The 17,673-nt window shown below is 46.5% G+C and overlaps 1 protein-coding gene across 1 annotated transcript in view; it reads left to right on the top strand.

The window, feature by feature from the left end:
* NCEH1 (neutral cholesterol ester hydrolase 1) overlaps positions 1-17,673 on the top strand; it is a 49,850-nt gene that overhangs the window by 14,515 nt on the left and 17,662 nt on the right. The window contains exon 2 of the mRNA XM_015415258.1: positions 14,569-14,800. Coding sequence (XP_015270744.1) covers positions 14,569-14,800 — 232 coding nt within the window. The remainder of the gene's footprint in view (positions 1-14,568; positions 14,801-17,673) is intronic.

Raw genomic sequence — 17,673 nt, 5'->3', positions numbered from 1 at the left:
CCCGCCCCCCGTACCTCACCCGGGGGAACTGTGATCCCCCGTGATCCCCCCCGAAATGACCTCTAGGAGTCACTGACCTTTAATGCACGATACTTCTGAGTAATGGAAAATATCCTCAGCTACTTCAGCCCGATCTCCCTGGTATATCACCGAGTTTCACTGTGTCCTAGAAAGTGGGAAGAGCACCAGAAGTGAAGCTATCAGCCAAGCATCACAGAGACAAACCCTGTGAAATAAAAATGTGGTTTTTAAGCCTAGAGCAGATCTTCTTGCAGTCTTATCTACCCTGCAGCATCCAGCAAGCTGTTGGGAACTCACAAGCTAACTGTGCACAGATGCACACCTTTGTTGGGTATCTCACAACAAAACTCACAAACTAACTGTGTTGCCAGATGCACACCTTTGTTTCTTCTTCCTCTCTCCTCCTCGCACTGAGAATCCTGGTTAGAAACTAATTCTTTTTTCTTATGACAGTACGAATACCGGCATATGGATTTCCTGGAGTTAATTCGTACTCGCAGATTTCGAGGTATAAAAAATTGCTGTTGAGAAACAAGTGCATCGATTATAGCTTGTCCTAGCTGGGTAGAGTTGCCAATATTTTATTTTGGGAAGGTAGACATTGGCTTGGATCCAGTGCAGTAAATCTGCCTGCAGAAATACCGCTCTGGATCCAAGCCTGTGGTTTCAGCTGAACATTTCTGGGCATTTGGCTTCTTTTTGAAACAGGTGCTACTGTGTCTCATAGGTGAAAGTTCTTTTGTGTTTCAGTGTCTAAAATATTAATTTAAGAGATTTGGCAGCTACTGTACAAAGTACCCTTTCTGTGTTGCAAATCTTGCTAATAATTGATATTGCTCTGAAGTTGAATTCCCAGCCCTCCTGCCCGTGGACAGTACCAGCTGGCTTTATGTTCCATTTAAATGAGGCTATTGAACTTTCACCTATTTCTTAGTGTATTTACAGCATGCTACAGCATTTCTCAATCTGTTCTCCCTTGGGAGTTTGAGTTGCAGTTGGAAACCAACCCTTTCAGTCGGAAATTCTAACCTTACAGGATTGCACAAAATGCTTTTCCTCTTTATACCCCAAACCGAGACATTTTCTGTACATGTCTAAATCTTACCATATCAGACCTTTCAAATATTAATTGGCAGGTTTGTTGGAACAATTTAATAAAAACTGTGGTTGTAGGAAAACTTTTCATTGTGTGGAGATTTTAAATCCTGTATGTTTTTATGTTCCAGATTGCTTGGAAATGTGAGAGCCAGTTTGGTGTAGTGGTTAAGTGTGCGGACTCTAATCTGGGAGAACCGGGTTTGATTCCCCCACTCCTCCACTTGCACCTGCTGATGTGACCTTGGGTCAGTCACAAGCTCTGGCACAGCTGTTCCTGAAAGAGCAGCTTGTGTCAGAGTTCTCTCAGCCCCACCCACCTCACAGGGTGTCTGTTGTGGGGTAGGGAAGGGAAAGAAGTTTGTAAGCCGCTCTGAGACACCTTTGGGTAGTGAAGGGCGGGGTATAAATCCAATCTCTTCTTCTTCTTCTTCTTCTATTACATATTTGTTCTACTCTTGTGTAACAATTTTTCATTATACATCAATTCTCTCTCCGTGTTATCCTGTTAGCAGCCCCATAAGACTGAGGATAAGGTGAAAAGAGCGTGATTAGCCCCAGTTCACCCACTGAACTTTATAACTAGTGATGGCCACGGGAATAGACAGCTTTAAAAGGACATAAGATAGATTCATGGAGGATAGGTCTATCCGTGGCTACTAGCCATGTTGACTGAGGTCAGAGGCATTAAGCCTCTGGATCCCAGAGCCAGGAGACAACATCAGGGGAAGGTCTTGGCCTCTATGTCTTGTTATTGGCCCTCCAGAGGAACTGGTTGGCCGCTGTGTGAGACAAGAGACTGGACTAGATGGACCACTGGTCTGATCCAGCAGGGCTCTTCTTATGTGCTTATAACTGAGTGAGGACTTGAAGCCAGTGTGCCCCAGGCCTAATCCTGGACTCTAACCATTACACAACACTGGAAATGTATATCAAGCCTTTTCACTCATGTGTTTGTAACCGTTGTACTTTCAGTGAAGGTTTACACATGCAAGGCCTATTGAGGAGCCAATGTGGCACAGTGATTAGGGTGTCTTGACTAGTCTCTGAAAGACTCTGGTAGAAATCCCCTCTCTGCCATGAAAGCTTGCAGGGTGACTTTGGGCCAGTCACTCTCAACCCAACCCACCTCACAGGATTGTTGTGAAGATAAGCTGCAGGGGAGGAGAACGCTGTTAGCCATTTGGGTCTCCATTGCAGAGGAAAGCGAGGTATAAGAAAATGATAAATTGAAGTGAGTGGCAGTTTGGTTCCAGATAGTTCCAAGGTGGCTTGTGGAGGCAAACTTGGCAGGGGGTTAGCCTCATGGAAACTTTCTCGCCTGCTGATCTGGAAGTTCTTCCAGTCAGTGCTTTGTTCCTCAGAGCCTGTTCAGCATAGTAGGATGTCTTAGTGAGGAAACATGGGCTGTCAGTCAGCTGGTGAACTGCACCCTCTGTCTAGCAAATCGAAGATATTGCAAAAAACATTGTGTTCTTCTGGAGGCATTCCTGATTTCCAGGCACTTGTCTGAAAAGAATCTCAACAGGTGTAGGTATGGTTGAAACCCTGAGGGGGTGTTAAGTTTTCCAGGAGGGATAACAAACCTGTCAGATTCCTTCATCTGCCTTCTAACTTTGACATGCGTTCTTTTGAACTTTTATCACCCGTGGCAAATATGTATCGAGACTTTACAAGTCAAAAAACAGGAGCTCCAAAAACCGTGGGGGGGCCTTAGTTAACATGCCAAAAGGGTGTTTCCTCACCAGTATCTGAAGAAGTGAGCCGTGACTCACCAAAGTTCATAACACTGCCACAAATTTTGTTAGTCTTTAAGCTGCTACTGGACTCCTGCTCTTTTCTACTACTACGATCAGACTAACATAGCTACCCATCTTTTTTTATTTTGCCATCAAGTCACGCTGACAACTGGCAACCCCTAGTGGGGTTTGAAGGCAAGGGACATTCAGGAGAGGCTCGCCATTGCCTGCCTCTGAGTCACGACACTGGTATTCCTTGGAGGTCTCCCATCCAAATACTAGCCACGGCCGACCCTGCTTACCTTCCAAGATCTGACAAGATCAGGCTTGCCTGGACTATCCAGGTCAGGGCAACACGGCTACCCATCTTGATTATTTGGCCAGCCTTGTCTCTCTTGAAGGGGAGGGGAAGGTTTCTGTGGCTGTGATCCTTGCAGAGCAGGCCACCAAGGTGATTAAGTGACATTGTGGTCAGGGTGTCTGACTAGGATCTGGGAGACTCTGGTTCGAATCCCCAATTTGCCGTGGAAGCTTGCAGGGTGACCTTAGGTTAGTGACACACTCTCAGCCTAACCTACATCACAGGGTTGTTGTGTTGATAAATTGGAAGAGGGGAGAATTGTCATTATCTGCTTACATCTGGAGCATCTCTCCTATGAGAAAAGACTAAAGAGTCTGGGGCTTTTCAGCTTTGAAAAACTAAGTGTGAGAGGGACATGAACAGAGGCTTATAAAATCATAGGTGGGTTGGAGGAAGTGGATAGAGGGGGTCTGTTTTCACTTTCCCATAAGGGGATCGCCAGTGAAGTTCATGTGCTATATATTCTGGAGTAATTTCATTATGGGATTTTCTGCCCGTGATTATAGTGATGGCCATGAACATAGAAGGCTTTAAAAATGGGATTAGACAGATTCATGGAGGGTCGTCCATCAGTGGCTACTAGCCATGGTGACTAGGGGTGCCAGTCTCCAAGTGGTGGCTGGAGATGTGCTATTACCAGTTATCTCCAGGTGGAAGATTAGTTCACCTGGAGAAAATGGCTGCCTTAGAAGGTGGACTTTACGGCATTATAGCTTACCAGAGTCCCTCCCCTACCCAAACCCTGCCCTCTTCTGGCTCCGCCCTCAAAATCTCCAGGTATTTCCCAACCCAGAGCTGGCAACCCTATGACTGAAGGGGCAGCAAACCTCTGAATGCCAGTGCCAAGAGACAGAATCAAGGGAGTGCCTTGACATGTGTGCCCTGTTTTGTTGGCCCTCCAGGGCAACTTTGGCTGGCCACTATGGCTTTTTGGAGACGTGATAGATTTTTTTCTTGTTGTTATGGTTCGTGTGATATGTATCTGCTGAAATCAAGAAAGGGAATGTGATTGAAGTTTGTATTGGGAAATGATGCTTGGGGCCTGAAGTGTCCACTAGACCACCATGTAGCTTTCTAAACCTTTCCAAAGTTGGCGTGAAGGGACTGATTCAGCAGTTGGTTTCCTTCCTCGACCGCGACGACTTGGCTACAGTGATCCATGCGATGGTCACCTCGAGATTAGACTACTGTAATGCTCTCTACATGGGGCTGCCCTTGTCACAAATCCAGAAGCTGCAGCTAGTGCAGAATGCCACAGCCAGGCTTCTGATGGCCTCCCTAGATGGGAGCTCATCCGGCCAGTGCTGAAGGCGCTGCACTGGCTGCCAATAGCATACCGAATTTGCTTCAAGGTGCTGGTACTCCCCTTTAAAGCCCTATATGGCCAGGGTCTGGCATACCTGAGGGACCGCCTTTCCCCATACATACCCCAGAGAGCACTACAGTCGGGTTCACATCGATTTGAGTATTCCAGCCCTAAGAATGCCAGGCTCGCTGTTACTAGAGCCAGGGCCTTGTCAGTGGCAGCTCCTTGTAACGATATGAGCTTATGTTTGTATTTCTGTATAGTGGTGATGCTGCTTATGTGTGTCTCTAGCATGAATACCTATGCAATATGTATTCAGGGATTGCTGTATGTTGTGTGTTGCTTTGTTCTGCATCTCATGCTTGCCTAGAAATAGGCTGGCCTGGGCCTGCCGTTGCACATACGGACCATGTGCGTCCCTGGAATGTATCCCATGACTCTTTGGGATGGAGAAGACACCGCGCCATTGCACCCACTTGGAGAGCTGTGGAAAATCCCCAGCGAACCCCGGCATTCTTGGAATGGAAAGAGCAAGTGACCCTACTCCCTTAATCTGGTTTGGAGATCTAAAGACAATAGCGTTTATGGCTTTGGAGCAGGAACCAGATCTGCAAATCAAGAGGTGTCCATGGGAACGGAAGATTCACACCTTGCCAAAAGGCACCTTTGATGTAGGAGTAGGATCTGCATATTGCCACCACCCCTTAGTAGAGCGTCATCCCCTCGTCACCCCCTCTTCATCCAGTAGTGATAGTTTAGAGGACGGGTTTGATAGTTTATGGCTGGATAGCACATGCCCCAAAAAGAGTTTATTTAAGGAGAAACTCTCCTTTGTCTCTCTGGTTAACCCACCTTCCCCATAGCAGTGCACTAAGGTGCTACAAGTGACTCTACTAACTTAAGTTCTCCGGAGTCGCGACCCAGAGAGCTCACACGTGGTTTGGCTGGTCCTACCTGTGTGCCTTGGAGTTCACAAGCTGCTGCTTTCGGCTGCCCAGCGTTCCAAGGAGGAGAGTTCTTCCTCAGCTGGACCTCAGATGAGTATAGCCGTGCCCCATTGTGTCATCCCCATTTTGATGCTTTTGTTATTTTCTATGCTGTAATTGTTCTGATGTACTTTTGTAACTAAGGAGCTTGTATGAAATTGTATGATTCCGATTTTGTATGCCTGATGAAAAACCATTTAGTAAAGACAACATTTATTTAAGGACTAGCGTGTTGTCTCACTTCCTGGGATATAGCGAGCGTCTCATTGGCCATCCGACCTCTGTATAGACTGGTATAGAACTTACGCACAGCCACAAACACCCAAACGTCCTTGGTAGATAACTTGGATTGGGTCTCCAGGAATTTCCTGGAGAAGTTGGCATAACATCCTCTCTGGTGGAATGAGCTCCCGGAAGAGATCAGGGCCCTGCAGGACTTCATACAGTTCCGCAGGGCCTGTAAGATGGAGCTCTTCTACCAGGCCTTCAACTAGGAGCCGCCCTCCACTACCACCAACTATTGCTACTAGTAACATCTGTGGTAGTGGGTTGGCCCTGCATGGAGATTGAGCCATAGCGCTGTGGGAGGCCGGAATACCACTGAATCGGTATTTCAGTATTACACCTTATAGCACGCCACCTTTAATTTACTGAAGAATCGGCCACTATTGTGAGCCCTTTAACTGTTAACTGTTAATTGTTTATGGTATGATTGTTTTAACTTGTTTTTAAATGTTTTATGCTGACTTGGCACGTGCTGCTGATAAATGTGAGCCGCCTTGAGCCCGTTCGCCAGGATGGCGGGATACAAATGGAATAAATAAATAAATAAATAAATAAAGTAAATATTGCCGGCATAGAAGAGCCCTCTTGAATAATTCAGTTTTGCATAGTTTGCAGAAGCGGGAGCCTTCCTGACTGCCTCAGTAGGGTCATTCCATGAGGTAGGGGCCACAGTGAACACACATGGAACTGCCTTTTACTGAATTGGACCCTTGGTCCATCAACGTCAGAATTGTTTATTCAGACTGGCAGAGGCTCTCAGGGGTCTCAGGCAGATAAAGATATTTTCACATCACCTGCTTCCTGGTCCTTTCAACCAGATGGATCCTGGGACCTTATGCATGCCAAGCAGATGCTCTACCACGGAGCCACGGCCCCTCTCTCAGTGGAGAAGGTACACGTACAGGCAGTTGTTGATTTTGCCCATTTGCAGGCTGGCATCTGCAGAAAGCCCTGCTCAGATGAGCGGCGCATTCATGGCAGAGCATAGGGGAAGAGGTGATTCCACAGACAGGAGGGACTAAGGCCATGAAGGGGTTTGTATGTGGTTGGTTTGGTGTCTGAACAGGACCTGTGCCATTTGAGAGCACCACCACACATTGCCTCCCATAGAGAAATGAGCCTTGTCTACACAGAAGCCGGCCCTACTATGTTGACTGGGATTTGCACATCACTGTGTGTAGCAATTCTGCTTCATTACACGCTGTCCCTTTTCCACATTCTCTTCTGCTTAGGTTCTGCCAAGGCCTTGAATTATTATTTCCAGGTGAGGTGGCAGGTTGGTGTTAGGGGTCAAACTGGAGCGTTCCGACAAATTTAACCCCAATTCCATCAAGGGTGACCTGAAACTTTGTTGTTGTTGTTCAGTCGCACAGTCGAGTCCGACTCTTCGCAACCCCATGGACCAGCTCCCGCCACCGCCGTCCTCTGAAGTTTGCTCAATTTCATGTTCGTTGCATCGATGACACTGTCTAGCCATCTCATCCTTTGCCGTCCCCGTCTTCTTTGACCATCAATCTTTCCCAGCATCAGGGTCTTCTCCAGTGAATGCTCCCTTCTCATTTGGTGGCCAAAGTATTTGAGCTTCAGTTTCATTATCTGGCCTTCCAGAAAACAGTCAGGGTTGATTTCTTTTAGGATTGACTGATTTGATCTTTTTGCAGACCTGAAACGAGCTACATTCAAAGAGCTCCCAGTGTCTGAGTGAGTTGTCCTAGGTTGGAAGAGGAGAATTTCATTGGCTAGATTATGCATTATGTGTCACATGGTATTATGCTTAATTATGTTATTGTGTTTTATACGCATTATGTAACCTACCCTGAGCCTGCCGTGCAGGGGACGGAGGGCTAGAAATCAAACAAACAAAGTTTTTTTATTAAAAGTTTATAAGTTTGAACTCTACCTTTCATTTCAATGTATCTGAAGAAGTGTGCCTTGCACACGAAAGCTCATACCCTGAATAAACCTTTGTTGATCTTAAAGGTGCCACTGGACTCTAAATTTGGTCTCCTGCTTCAGACGAACACGGCTGCCCACCTGGAAAAACTCTATAGACAAGCTTGTAGGTTTAATGTAACTAGGACTGAGTTGCCATGACCATTGAAGAGCAGCTGTTTAAAAAATGTTTTGTTTTGTGTCTGCAATAGTCACCCTGCCTGTGATCCGTTACAAAATCTCTGCTAAAGGTTCTCTGCCCTATTCTCCATTTCCTTCCCTTGGTGTTCCTTTCTATTCCCCCTCCCTTGGGCACTCTCATTGAGTTCAAGTGCTGCATTCCCCTGCATTTCTCAGTGTGGAGCATCCTGCCTATTCCTGCTTCCTGCTGCGGAGCATCAAGCCCTGGACTAGGGTACAAACCGTTCAGTTGGCCTTTTAGCTACGCTTTTTTAATGCTGGCCTCTGCCTATGGAAGCCAGCCGAAGTTGCAAGGAGTTGCACTGGTCTGTAGAGAGAAGGGTTTTTTGGGGGGGGGGGGATAGAAGTGTGATAAAATAAATGTGATGCCTCTTTGATTAAGACCGGCCAAAACATTACAGGAAAGTATGTATCAAAAAGCAATGTGTGGCCTTTCAGAGTCTCTAGAACTCCTTAGCCCTGACCTGGATGACCTCGGCTAGATAGAAGAGATTGGATTTACACCCCACCCTTCACTTGGAGTCTCAGAAAGGCTTACAGTCTCCTTTCCCTTCCCCTCCCCACAACAGACACCCTGTGAAGTAGGTGGGGCTGAGAGAGCTCTTTCGAGGACTGCTCTTGAGAGAACAGCTCTGAGGGAACTTGTGACTGACCCAGGGTCACACCAGAAGCTGCATGTGGAGGAGTGGGGAATCAAACCTGGTTCTCCCAGATTAGAGTCCATGCTCTTAACCACTACACCAAAATGGCTAGCCTGATCCTGCCAGGTCTTGGAAGCTAAGCTGGGTCAGCCTTGGTTAGTATTTGGATGGGAGACCACCAAGGAAGTCCAGAGTTGCTGTGCAGAGGCAGGCAGTGGCAAAGCACCTCTGATCGTATCTTGCCTTAAAAACCCTATGGGGTCATCATAGGATCATGGGATCACACCTGGATTGAGGCGGTGTGGCGGCACTGTTGCTGTTAGATCTGTCGGCTGCATTTGACACGGTCGACCACCAGTTGCTGACCCACTGCCTCGCCGACGTGGGGATTAAGGGGCTGGCCCTCCAATGGCTTGCCTCTTGTCTCCAAGGTCGGGGACAAAGTGTGGCAGTCGGGGAACAGCAGTCCCGGAGACACCCTCTTGAGTGTGGGGTGCCTCAAGAGGCGGTGCTGTCCCCGATGTTATGTAACATCTATATGCGCCCCCTTGCCCAGATTGCCTAGAGGTTTGGGCTTGGGTGTCATCAATATGCAGATGACACCCAGCTCTATCTGATGTTGGGCGGCCAGTCGGACTCCAGCCCAGAAGACCTTTACCAGGCGTTGCAAGCCATGGCTGGTTGGCTCAAGCTGAGTCAGCTGAAACTAAACCCGGCAAAAATGGAGGTCCTGGGCCTGAGTCGGGTCGGTTCGGGGTTGGAGCTCCCTCTCCCGACCTTTGATGGGGCGCCTTTGTTGCCATCGTCGGACGTTAGGAGATTGGGAGTGCTCCTGGACTCCTCTTTAATGATGGAGGCCCAGGTGGCAGCCACTGTGTGGCAGTTGGTCCCCTTCCTTGACTGCGATGACCTGGCCACAGTGATCCATGTGACGGTCACCTCGAGGCTAGACTACTGTAACGCTCTCTACATGGGGCTGCCTTTGTCGCAAATCCGGAAGCTGCAGCTAGTGTAGAATGCTGCGGCCAGGCTGCTGATGGGTCTCACTAGGCGGGACCATATCAGGCCTGTCCTGAAAGCGCTGCACTGGCTGCCAATAGCTTACCGGGTTCACTTCAAAGTGCTGGTTCTTACCCTTAAAGCCCTATATGGCCAGGGTCCGGCATACCTGAGGGACTGCCTTTCCTCATATGTTCCCCCAAGGGCACTACGGTTGGGGACTCAACATCAACTAGTAACCCCAGGTCCATTAAATTTGCTGTTACCAGGGCCAGGGCGTTTTCGGTGGCGGCTCCTACCTGGTGGAACGAGCTCCCAGAGGAGATCCAACCCCTGCGGGACCTGGCGCAGTTCCGCAGGGCCTGCAAGACGGAGCTTCTTCCACCAGGCTTTTGGGTAGGAGCCGCCACCATCACTATACCATCACCGGACCACCACCACTAAATGGAGTGGGTGTCATCGGGGAATGAGACGGCCCTGGGAGGAAGGATGGATTGCTGTATCACTTGGAGTCTATTGTGTCGCTTTGGGACCACTTTGTCATGTGTGACCCCATCTGTTATTTATGACATCTAGAGCACTTGTATTTTTACATGAATGACTGTTTTATTGCTTGTTTTATCTTGTTTTCATGTGTTTAAGCTTGGCATATGTGCCTCATTTGTTAGCCGCCCTGAGCCCATTTGGGGAGGGCGGGGTATAATAAATAAATTAAAAATAAGTTGGCTTCACCTTGACAGGACTTTCCATCACCACCACCAATGTTCCCTCTAAGCTATGGAGTCTTGTGAGCAAAAAATCTACTTTTTGAGCTACTGGCATTAAAGTTGTGAGCAAGCAACTTGGCTGCTGCATAAATTAGTTTGCTCTGGAGCCATCCTTCCTGAGCTAAGACAGAAATGTGTGAGCCAGAGGCTAAAAAACTGTGAGCTAGCTCACACTAACTCAGCTTAGAGGGAACACTGAGTCCACCACCATTGTGGCTAGATGCAGATGCACGTGAATGTAAGCACCTAGGGATGGGGAATGGATGTTTGCTTCAGCCTAGGAATCCTTAGTTGAACTCCATGCAAGAAGAGAGGGGAACATATAAGGGTGTCAGAAGCAAGCTATGTTTGCACAAAGCAGTGGCAAACTGTAGCTTAGCCACATGTCTGAATCCAGCCACATAGACAGTCACAGTTAATGGTGGGTCTTAAGATCATGTGCGCCTTCGCAAGAGTGAATACCTCCCTCTACTTTCCCTCACCCCTGCCCCCTTTCAGGCCAAGGTTATTTCTTCAGCATCTACCCCAAGCAGAGTTGCAAGCTGATGAAGAGCCCCAGCTAAGCAGGAATCCTGGTTTTATAGCACATGTTGTTGCCTGAGGTCAGCAGGGGAAAAGTCATGCCAGAAAGGGGAGAGAACATGCCGTCCCAGTGCCCACTTCCAATCTCTCAAGAGACCCTGTGTTAATGTCTGTGCTGGATGCTGTAGAATTTCCAAAAGACATTCAGAAAGTGCTGTAAGTCCTTTTCAAGAGAGACCAATGAAGTATTTTGGTCCCATTTCTTGGGTCCAGTTGTACGCTTGCCCACAGAGTGTGCTGCACACGAAAGCTCATACCTTGAATAAAACTTTGTTGGTTTTAAGAAGAAGAGGAGATTGGATTTATACCCTGCCTTCACTTATAGTCTCAGAGCGGCTTACAAACTACTTTCCCTCCCCCTCCCCACAACAGACACCCTGTGGGGTAGGCGGGGCTGAGAGAACTCTTTCCAGAACAGCCCTAACAGAACTATGGCTTGCCCAAGGTCATCCAGCAGCTGCAAGTGGAGGAGTGGGGAATCAAACCTGGTTTCCCCAGATTAGAGTCTGCTCACTTAAGTGCTACACCAAACTGGCTCTTAATGGTGCCCCTGGACTCAAACTTTGTTCGGCCGCTTCAGACCAACACGGCTACCCACCTGAATCTACAAATGAGAGGGAAACCCATCTGTGTCACACAGATCTTCTCCGAAGACCAGTGATCAATAAAGAAGTAATATTTGGGAGAGGTGTTTAATTATGTTGCAGTTACATTATTGTGTGCATTTCCCTGGGGTACTTTTCACCTTACGTGGCGAGTCTTGAAACCAAAAGAGATGCAACTAAGATGACAGATTTTCCTCCTTCAGTAAAAGATAAATTGCTTGCGCCTGCAGCAGGTCTGACTCAGATTGAGGCTGCACGCAGAAGGGATTTAACCCGTGGAACCCCTGCTTTGTTATCTGTTCTTTTTCTTTCTTTTTTTTTGAAAAACACTTTATTAGGATATAATAAAGATTCCACCATACATCCAACTTTAAATTATTTTACATCCTTTTCCTCCTTTATCCCCCCCTCTTTTTTTTTTTTTGTAAACAAGTTTTTATTTTTCTCAGGAATACAACGTATACAGTTAAAACATTTCATTCTATCAATTGTCTACCCCATTCCCAATTCCTCCCTTCCCTCCAATGGCTTCCCGCAATGCTTCCACCCCAGCTCCAAATTACTTCGTATCATTAACTATATCAATTTCTTATCATTACAATCTAAAGATAACATCATTTGACTTAATATTGATCTAAACATATCAAATTTTGTTTCACATCCCAGTTCTTTTCCAAATACACTTTAAAGTCACTCCATTCTTGAAAAAACACGTCATCTTCTTTATTGTTCAGCTTCTTCGTAATTTTGTCCATCTCTGCCATGAACAGAACTTTTTGTATCCAGTCTTCAATTTCTGGCACTTTCTCTGTTTTCCAAAATTGTGCATAAATCATTCTCGCTGTTGTGATTAAGTACCAGAATAAGGTCTTTTTAGTTGTATTAACTTCTTCCATTTTCAATCCCAAAAGCAGAATTTCCGGTGCCTTTTTAAAAGAGCATTTCAGAATTTATCCCCCCCTCTTTATCGGCTTCCCACAGTGCTCCAACCTCCTGCTCAAGACTTATATTAACTCCCTTCGATCTTTTCTTACTATCCCCTCCCATTTATAGATAACGTATCCTTTAACTGTTATTCTTATATATTTATCTCTTTTTTCTACTTTCACAATTCAATAATTGTCAAAACTAAGCAAATTGTCTTTTACATCGCAGTACTTCTCCCAATAGTCTTTCAAATCTTTCCAGTCTGCAAAAAATTCTTCTGCCTCTAAATTGTTAAGTTTCCTTGTCATTTTGTCCATTTCCACCATAAAAAGTAGTTTCTTAATCCATTCCCCAATCTCAGGGACTTTGTCCTGTTTCCAACATTGAGCATATGTCATTCTTGCTGCTGTAATCATATACCACATCAATGTCCTTTTCGCCATATTCACATCTTCCATTTTAAGTCCCAAAAGTAATATTTCCGGTTCTTTCTTGAACTTACATTTCACTATTTTCTCCATTTCTGCATGTATATCACTCCAAAACATTTTAGCTTTATCACATGTCCACCACATATGATAAAACGAGCCCTCTACCTTTTTACATTTCCAACATTTGTTTGACATATTACTGTTCATATTTGCAATCTTTTTTGGTATCATATACCATCTATACATCATCTTATAACAATTTTCTTTTAAATTATTACATGTTGATATTTTCATTGCATTTTTCCATAAAAATTCCCAAGATTTTCCATAAAAATTCCCAAGTATTTCTTTGTTTATGTTAATCGCCCATTTTACCATCTGTTCCTTAACCGTCTCATCCTCTGTATACCATTTTAATAATATCTTATACATTTTAGAAATCAATTTTTACCCCCCTCAAACCATGCCTTTTCAATCTCATTATATTTCTCCCTAAATCCAAAAGCTTTTTTATCTTTTTTAAACAAGTCATAGATCTATCTATATTGTAACCAACCATACTTGAATGATAGATCTTCTTCAGTCTTTATTTCAAACGTTTTTCCAACTGGTTTCAACATTTCTCTGTATTGTACACAATCTTCTCCTTTAAATGTCGAAAATGGTTTTATAACCTCTGCCGGTACAATCCAAAGTGGTCTCTCATCCGAGAAGTATCTTCTATATTTAGTCCATGTATCATATAGTGTTCTTCTAATATAATGATGTTTACAAAAACCATCCATTTGTTATCTGTTCTGATGGCAGAGAAGCATCGGATAAAACATACGCAGCAAAGAGATTCGGCTTGGCTTTTAGACTTTTTTCCTCCCGCAGTTCCATTTCTATTTGCTTATTTACATTATTTAAAGTCCACCCTTCTCACTGGAACTTCAGGTGGATGACACAGAGTTAGTCAATACAATCGATAGGTTGGGACAGAGAGTGATTAAAACCATGGAGTTCACTGCCAGAGGATATAGGGATGGCCACAGGAATAGACAGTTCTAAAAGGGGATTAGATAGATTAATGGAAGATGTCTATCAGAGGCTACGAGCCATGGTGGCTGAGGGGAACCTCCGCATTCAGAGGCACGAATCCTCTGAATCCCAAGGCCAGGAGGCAACATGAGAGGTAGGCCTCGGCCTCTCTGCCCTGTTGTTGGCCATCCAGAGGAACTGGTTGGCCACTGTGTGAGGGAGGATGCTGAATTAGAGGGACCACTGGTCTGATTCAGCAGGGCTCTTCTTACGTTCTTCTGACATTCAGTACACAATGAAATAGGATTTGGGTTGTAGAACCAACCAGAAGTCTAAAATAAAACAGAAGTGTGAGATCCAGCAGGGCTCTTCTTACGTTCTTACGACATTCAATACACAATGAAATAGGATTTAGGATGTAGAACCAACCAGAAGTCTAAAAAAAACCAGAAGTGTAAAGCAAAGCGTAAGTGTTAACACGACACATTAAATGATGCAAAATTAACAATAGGCTCCAACAACCCGCAGTCACCAATAATTTAGTAACTTCTCTGGGCAATTAGAGGAACACCCTGCATTGCATATTCTAACAACAGATCTAATGTTCACATGGTTGTTTTTTTCCCTTTCCCTCTTTCAAATCCTTTTTCGCTTTTTTTTCTTCTCCTAGTGCAACCTGGCTCATTACCTGGGGCTGGGTCATCACTTGAGGATTCTGAACTTCATCATTGGTACCTTTGACAAGCTGAACCTCCAGTATGTGGAACAGGAACAGGTGAAGATCACAGATACTCAGTTTGATGGCGTGGAGGTCAGGGTGTATGAACCTGCAAAGGCAGAGGAGAACCTCAGGCGCGGTGTGGTCTACATCCACGGAGGAGGCTGGGCCTTGTCCAGTACGAGTACGTGTTTGCTGTTTTCTTTTTTGGGGGGAAACTTTTATTTTTGCTCCTGTTTTGTGGTATCTAGGGCGTTTTCGGTGGCGGCTCCCACCTGGTGGAATGAGCTCCCAGAGGAGATCCGGGCCCTGCGGGACCTAGTACAGTTCCGCCAGGCCTTTGAGGGGGAGCCGCCACCGCCACTATTCCACCAATGATATTCCAACCATCTACCCCACATAGTGGGGATAGATGTCGCCCAATAGAGCTGGGGAAACATTCTTCCTGGCGCTCCCGCTGTGAAGAACTTGGCCGCCAGTGTGGGACGTCGCCCATCTTGGATTTTATGTAAATTATCAAAGCACCAAATTTTATGTCAAGATATAGTGTTTTTATTATGCTGTTGTTTGTATGCATATTTTAACCTCGGCATGGCCGTTTGTTAGCCGCCCCGAGCTGTATATTGGATGGGGCGGGATATAAATCCCAAAAAATAAATAAATATCTGTCTAGGATTGCCAGCCCTGGGTGGGGAAATGCCTGGAGATTTAGGGAGTGGCGCCTGCGGAGGGGAGGGACTTCAGCAGGGGGTACAGTGCCATGCAGAGGTGTCGAACTCATTTGTTACGAGGGCTGGCTCTAACATAAATGTCACTTTGTCAAGACAGGCCATGTCTGCCATAAAACATAATGCCACGTACCAGAGATACAAACTTTATAAAGGACATCAGCTGGTAGCTCCGAGTGGGTGTGTCCTCACTGCAACACCCCATGGGTGGGGGGGGGTGCAGAGGAAGACCCACATGGGTGGACTGGAGAGCCAGCAGTGCAGCACTGCACAGATGTTCCCATGCTGCCTGGGGGTGCAGGCGAGCCCCTTCCCCAGTCCACTCCTTCCGCTCATGCTGTGAGCCCGGGCCCCAGGGTGAAAACGCTAAGTGGCTAGGTGTTGCGAGCTCCCCCCTGGCTCCCAAGCCATCATGGGAAGAGGATTGGGAAGACAAGTTGAACTGACCTCCACCACCACCCCCCGCCAGCAGAAGCAGGAGGACAGTGGCACAGGTCTGAGGCCACGTGCACGGTGGGGCCCAGGCCAAGCAAAGCTTGATAAGCCAGAGATAAGATAAGCAGCAGCCGCCTCCGGCCAAGGCCACCAGGAAATCCATGGTGGGGTGATGCCAGGGGTCAGGCCAGAGATCATGAGCAAGCTGCACCACCCCCATGCAGCAGCAGCCGCCCCAGGCTGAAGACAACCAGATCATCAGGCCAGAGATCATGAGCAAGCTGCACCACCCCCATGCAGCAGCAGCCGCCCCAGGCTGAAGACGACCAGATCATCAGGGTGGCAGAGCTACTGTGCACACAAGGCCAATCGTGTGGCAGAGGCCCCAGGCAACCAAGACCAGTATAACTGGAAACAGCACTACCCCCCCCCACAAGGTGGCAGGTGCCTACAGCTGAAGGTCACATTGGTGGTCAGTGGGGGAGGGAGGCCCATCCTCTGAGTTGCATGCTCGGGGGCAGGACTAGGTCCCTGATGTGTGGAAGAAACTGGTGAAGAATGTCCCCAAAGCACAGCCACCGCATTGGGGTACAAATATGGCGGCGGTGCTAGCTGCCCCAGCAGAGGATCATCTGCACTCCTCCACATGCAAACCCCGATCCCCATGGCCACCTGGGACAGCATCCCCAGAGCTGCAGGCCAAACGGAGAGGTGTGTGACTTGCCTTAGGACCCTGAGCTGGCGTGAATGCGGCTGTGGTGGCTCCCAGCTTACCAGTGAGGCTGCCACTGAAGCAAAGGGGTTCTGCTGGACTACTGCAGACAAAGTTGTTCTGCCGTGCTGAAGCCACAATCAGAGTGCCTCCCCCCACTCCCCCCCCCCCCAGCTTCCTTCTGCTCCCTCCTTTGCACCAGTTGCTTGTGGGCTGGATATGAGCCCTGGACGGGCTGGCTGCAGCCTCCGGGCCTTATGTTTGACACCTCTGCCATAGAGGCCAACTTCCAAAAGAGCCATTTCCCCCAAGGGAACCGATTTACGTTATCTGGAGATCAGTTGTAATAGTGAGAGACCTCCAGGCCCCACCTGGAGGTTGAAGGCAAAAATGAGAGATCATGGAAGTGGAAATCCAAAAGCAACACAATCCGTGACAAAAATAACGGTCAATAAAGATATGTGTTGCAAAATAATTTACTGTAGTAATTCTGTAGAAAATTCTCTTCTGTTATCACTCGCACACTAACGAATGCTGTGCGATGTAAACAATTCGTTTCACAATATTTGCTTTATCTGCGCAGGTAGCAATCACAATTCTTATCACTAGAAGGAAGAAAATACACATTCAATTATAAATGTAGCTTAAAAAATCACAACAAACCATTACACTCAAAACTGTCACTCACATTACATTGAGTTGGCAGCCCAATCTCTATTGCTGTCACAATTGTTGTAGACCATTCCTGGGTTTTTGTATGGTTATTGATACAAAATAAAAGAATTGTTAAATACATAGCTTAAACACGTACACGTATATACACACATGTACATTATGTTAACATAGAACACAGGTACTCTGTGCAGTGCCAGTGACTTATGTATAAATTCCTTAAATTCAGCTTTACCCTATTCAAGGAAGCATAATAGAAATATTAAACAGAAAAATTACTCTGATTTATAGAAATGTTTATAACATTCCTGTTATCTCTCCCTTCCATCAGGTGGCTCAGGGGGGTATACACCTCCCACCAGGGGTCATTTTGTAGAAAAAGAGATGCAGGAGCTCATTAGCATAACTTATTTGCATATGCCATGCCCCCTGACATCACCGGAAGCATGTCAGAAGGCAACACCCACTGCTCAGGCTCCACTTGACTGCTTTGAATTGCTAGCTATGGGG

Source organism: Gekko japonicus, unplaced genomic scaffold (assembly GCF_001447785.1).
Source record: "Gekko japonicus isolate JY-2015 unplaced genomic scaffold, Gekko_japonicus_V1.1 scaffold320, whole genome shotgun sequence".
Classification (NCBI taxonomy): Eukaryota; Metazoa; Chordata; class Lepidosauria; order Squamata; family Gekkonidae; genus Gekko; species Gekko japonicus.
Note: the sequence above shows the minus strand (reverse complement) of the source record. Positions and strands in the feature narration are given on the sequence as shown.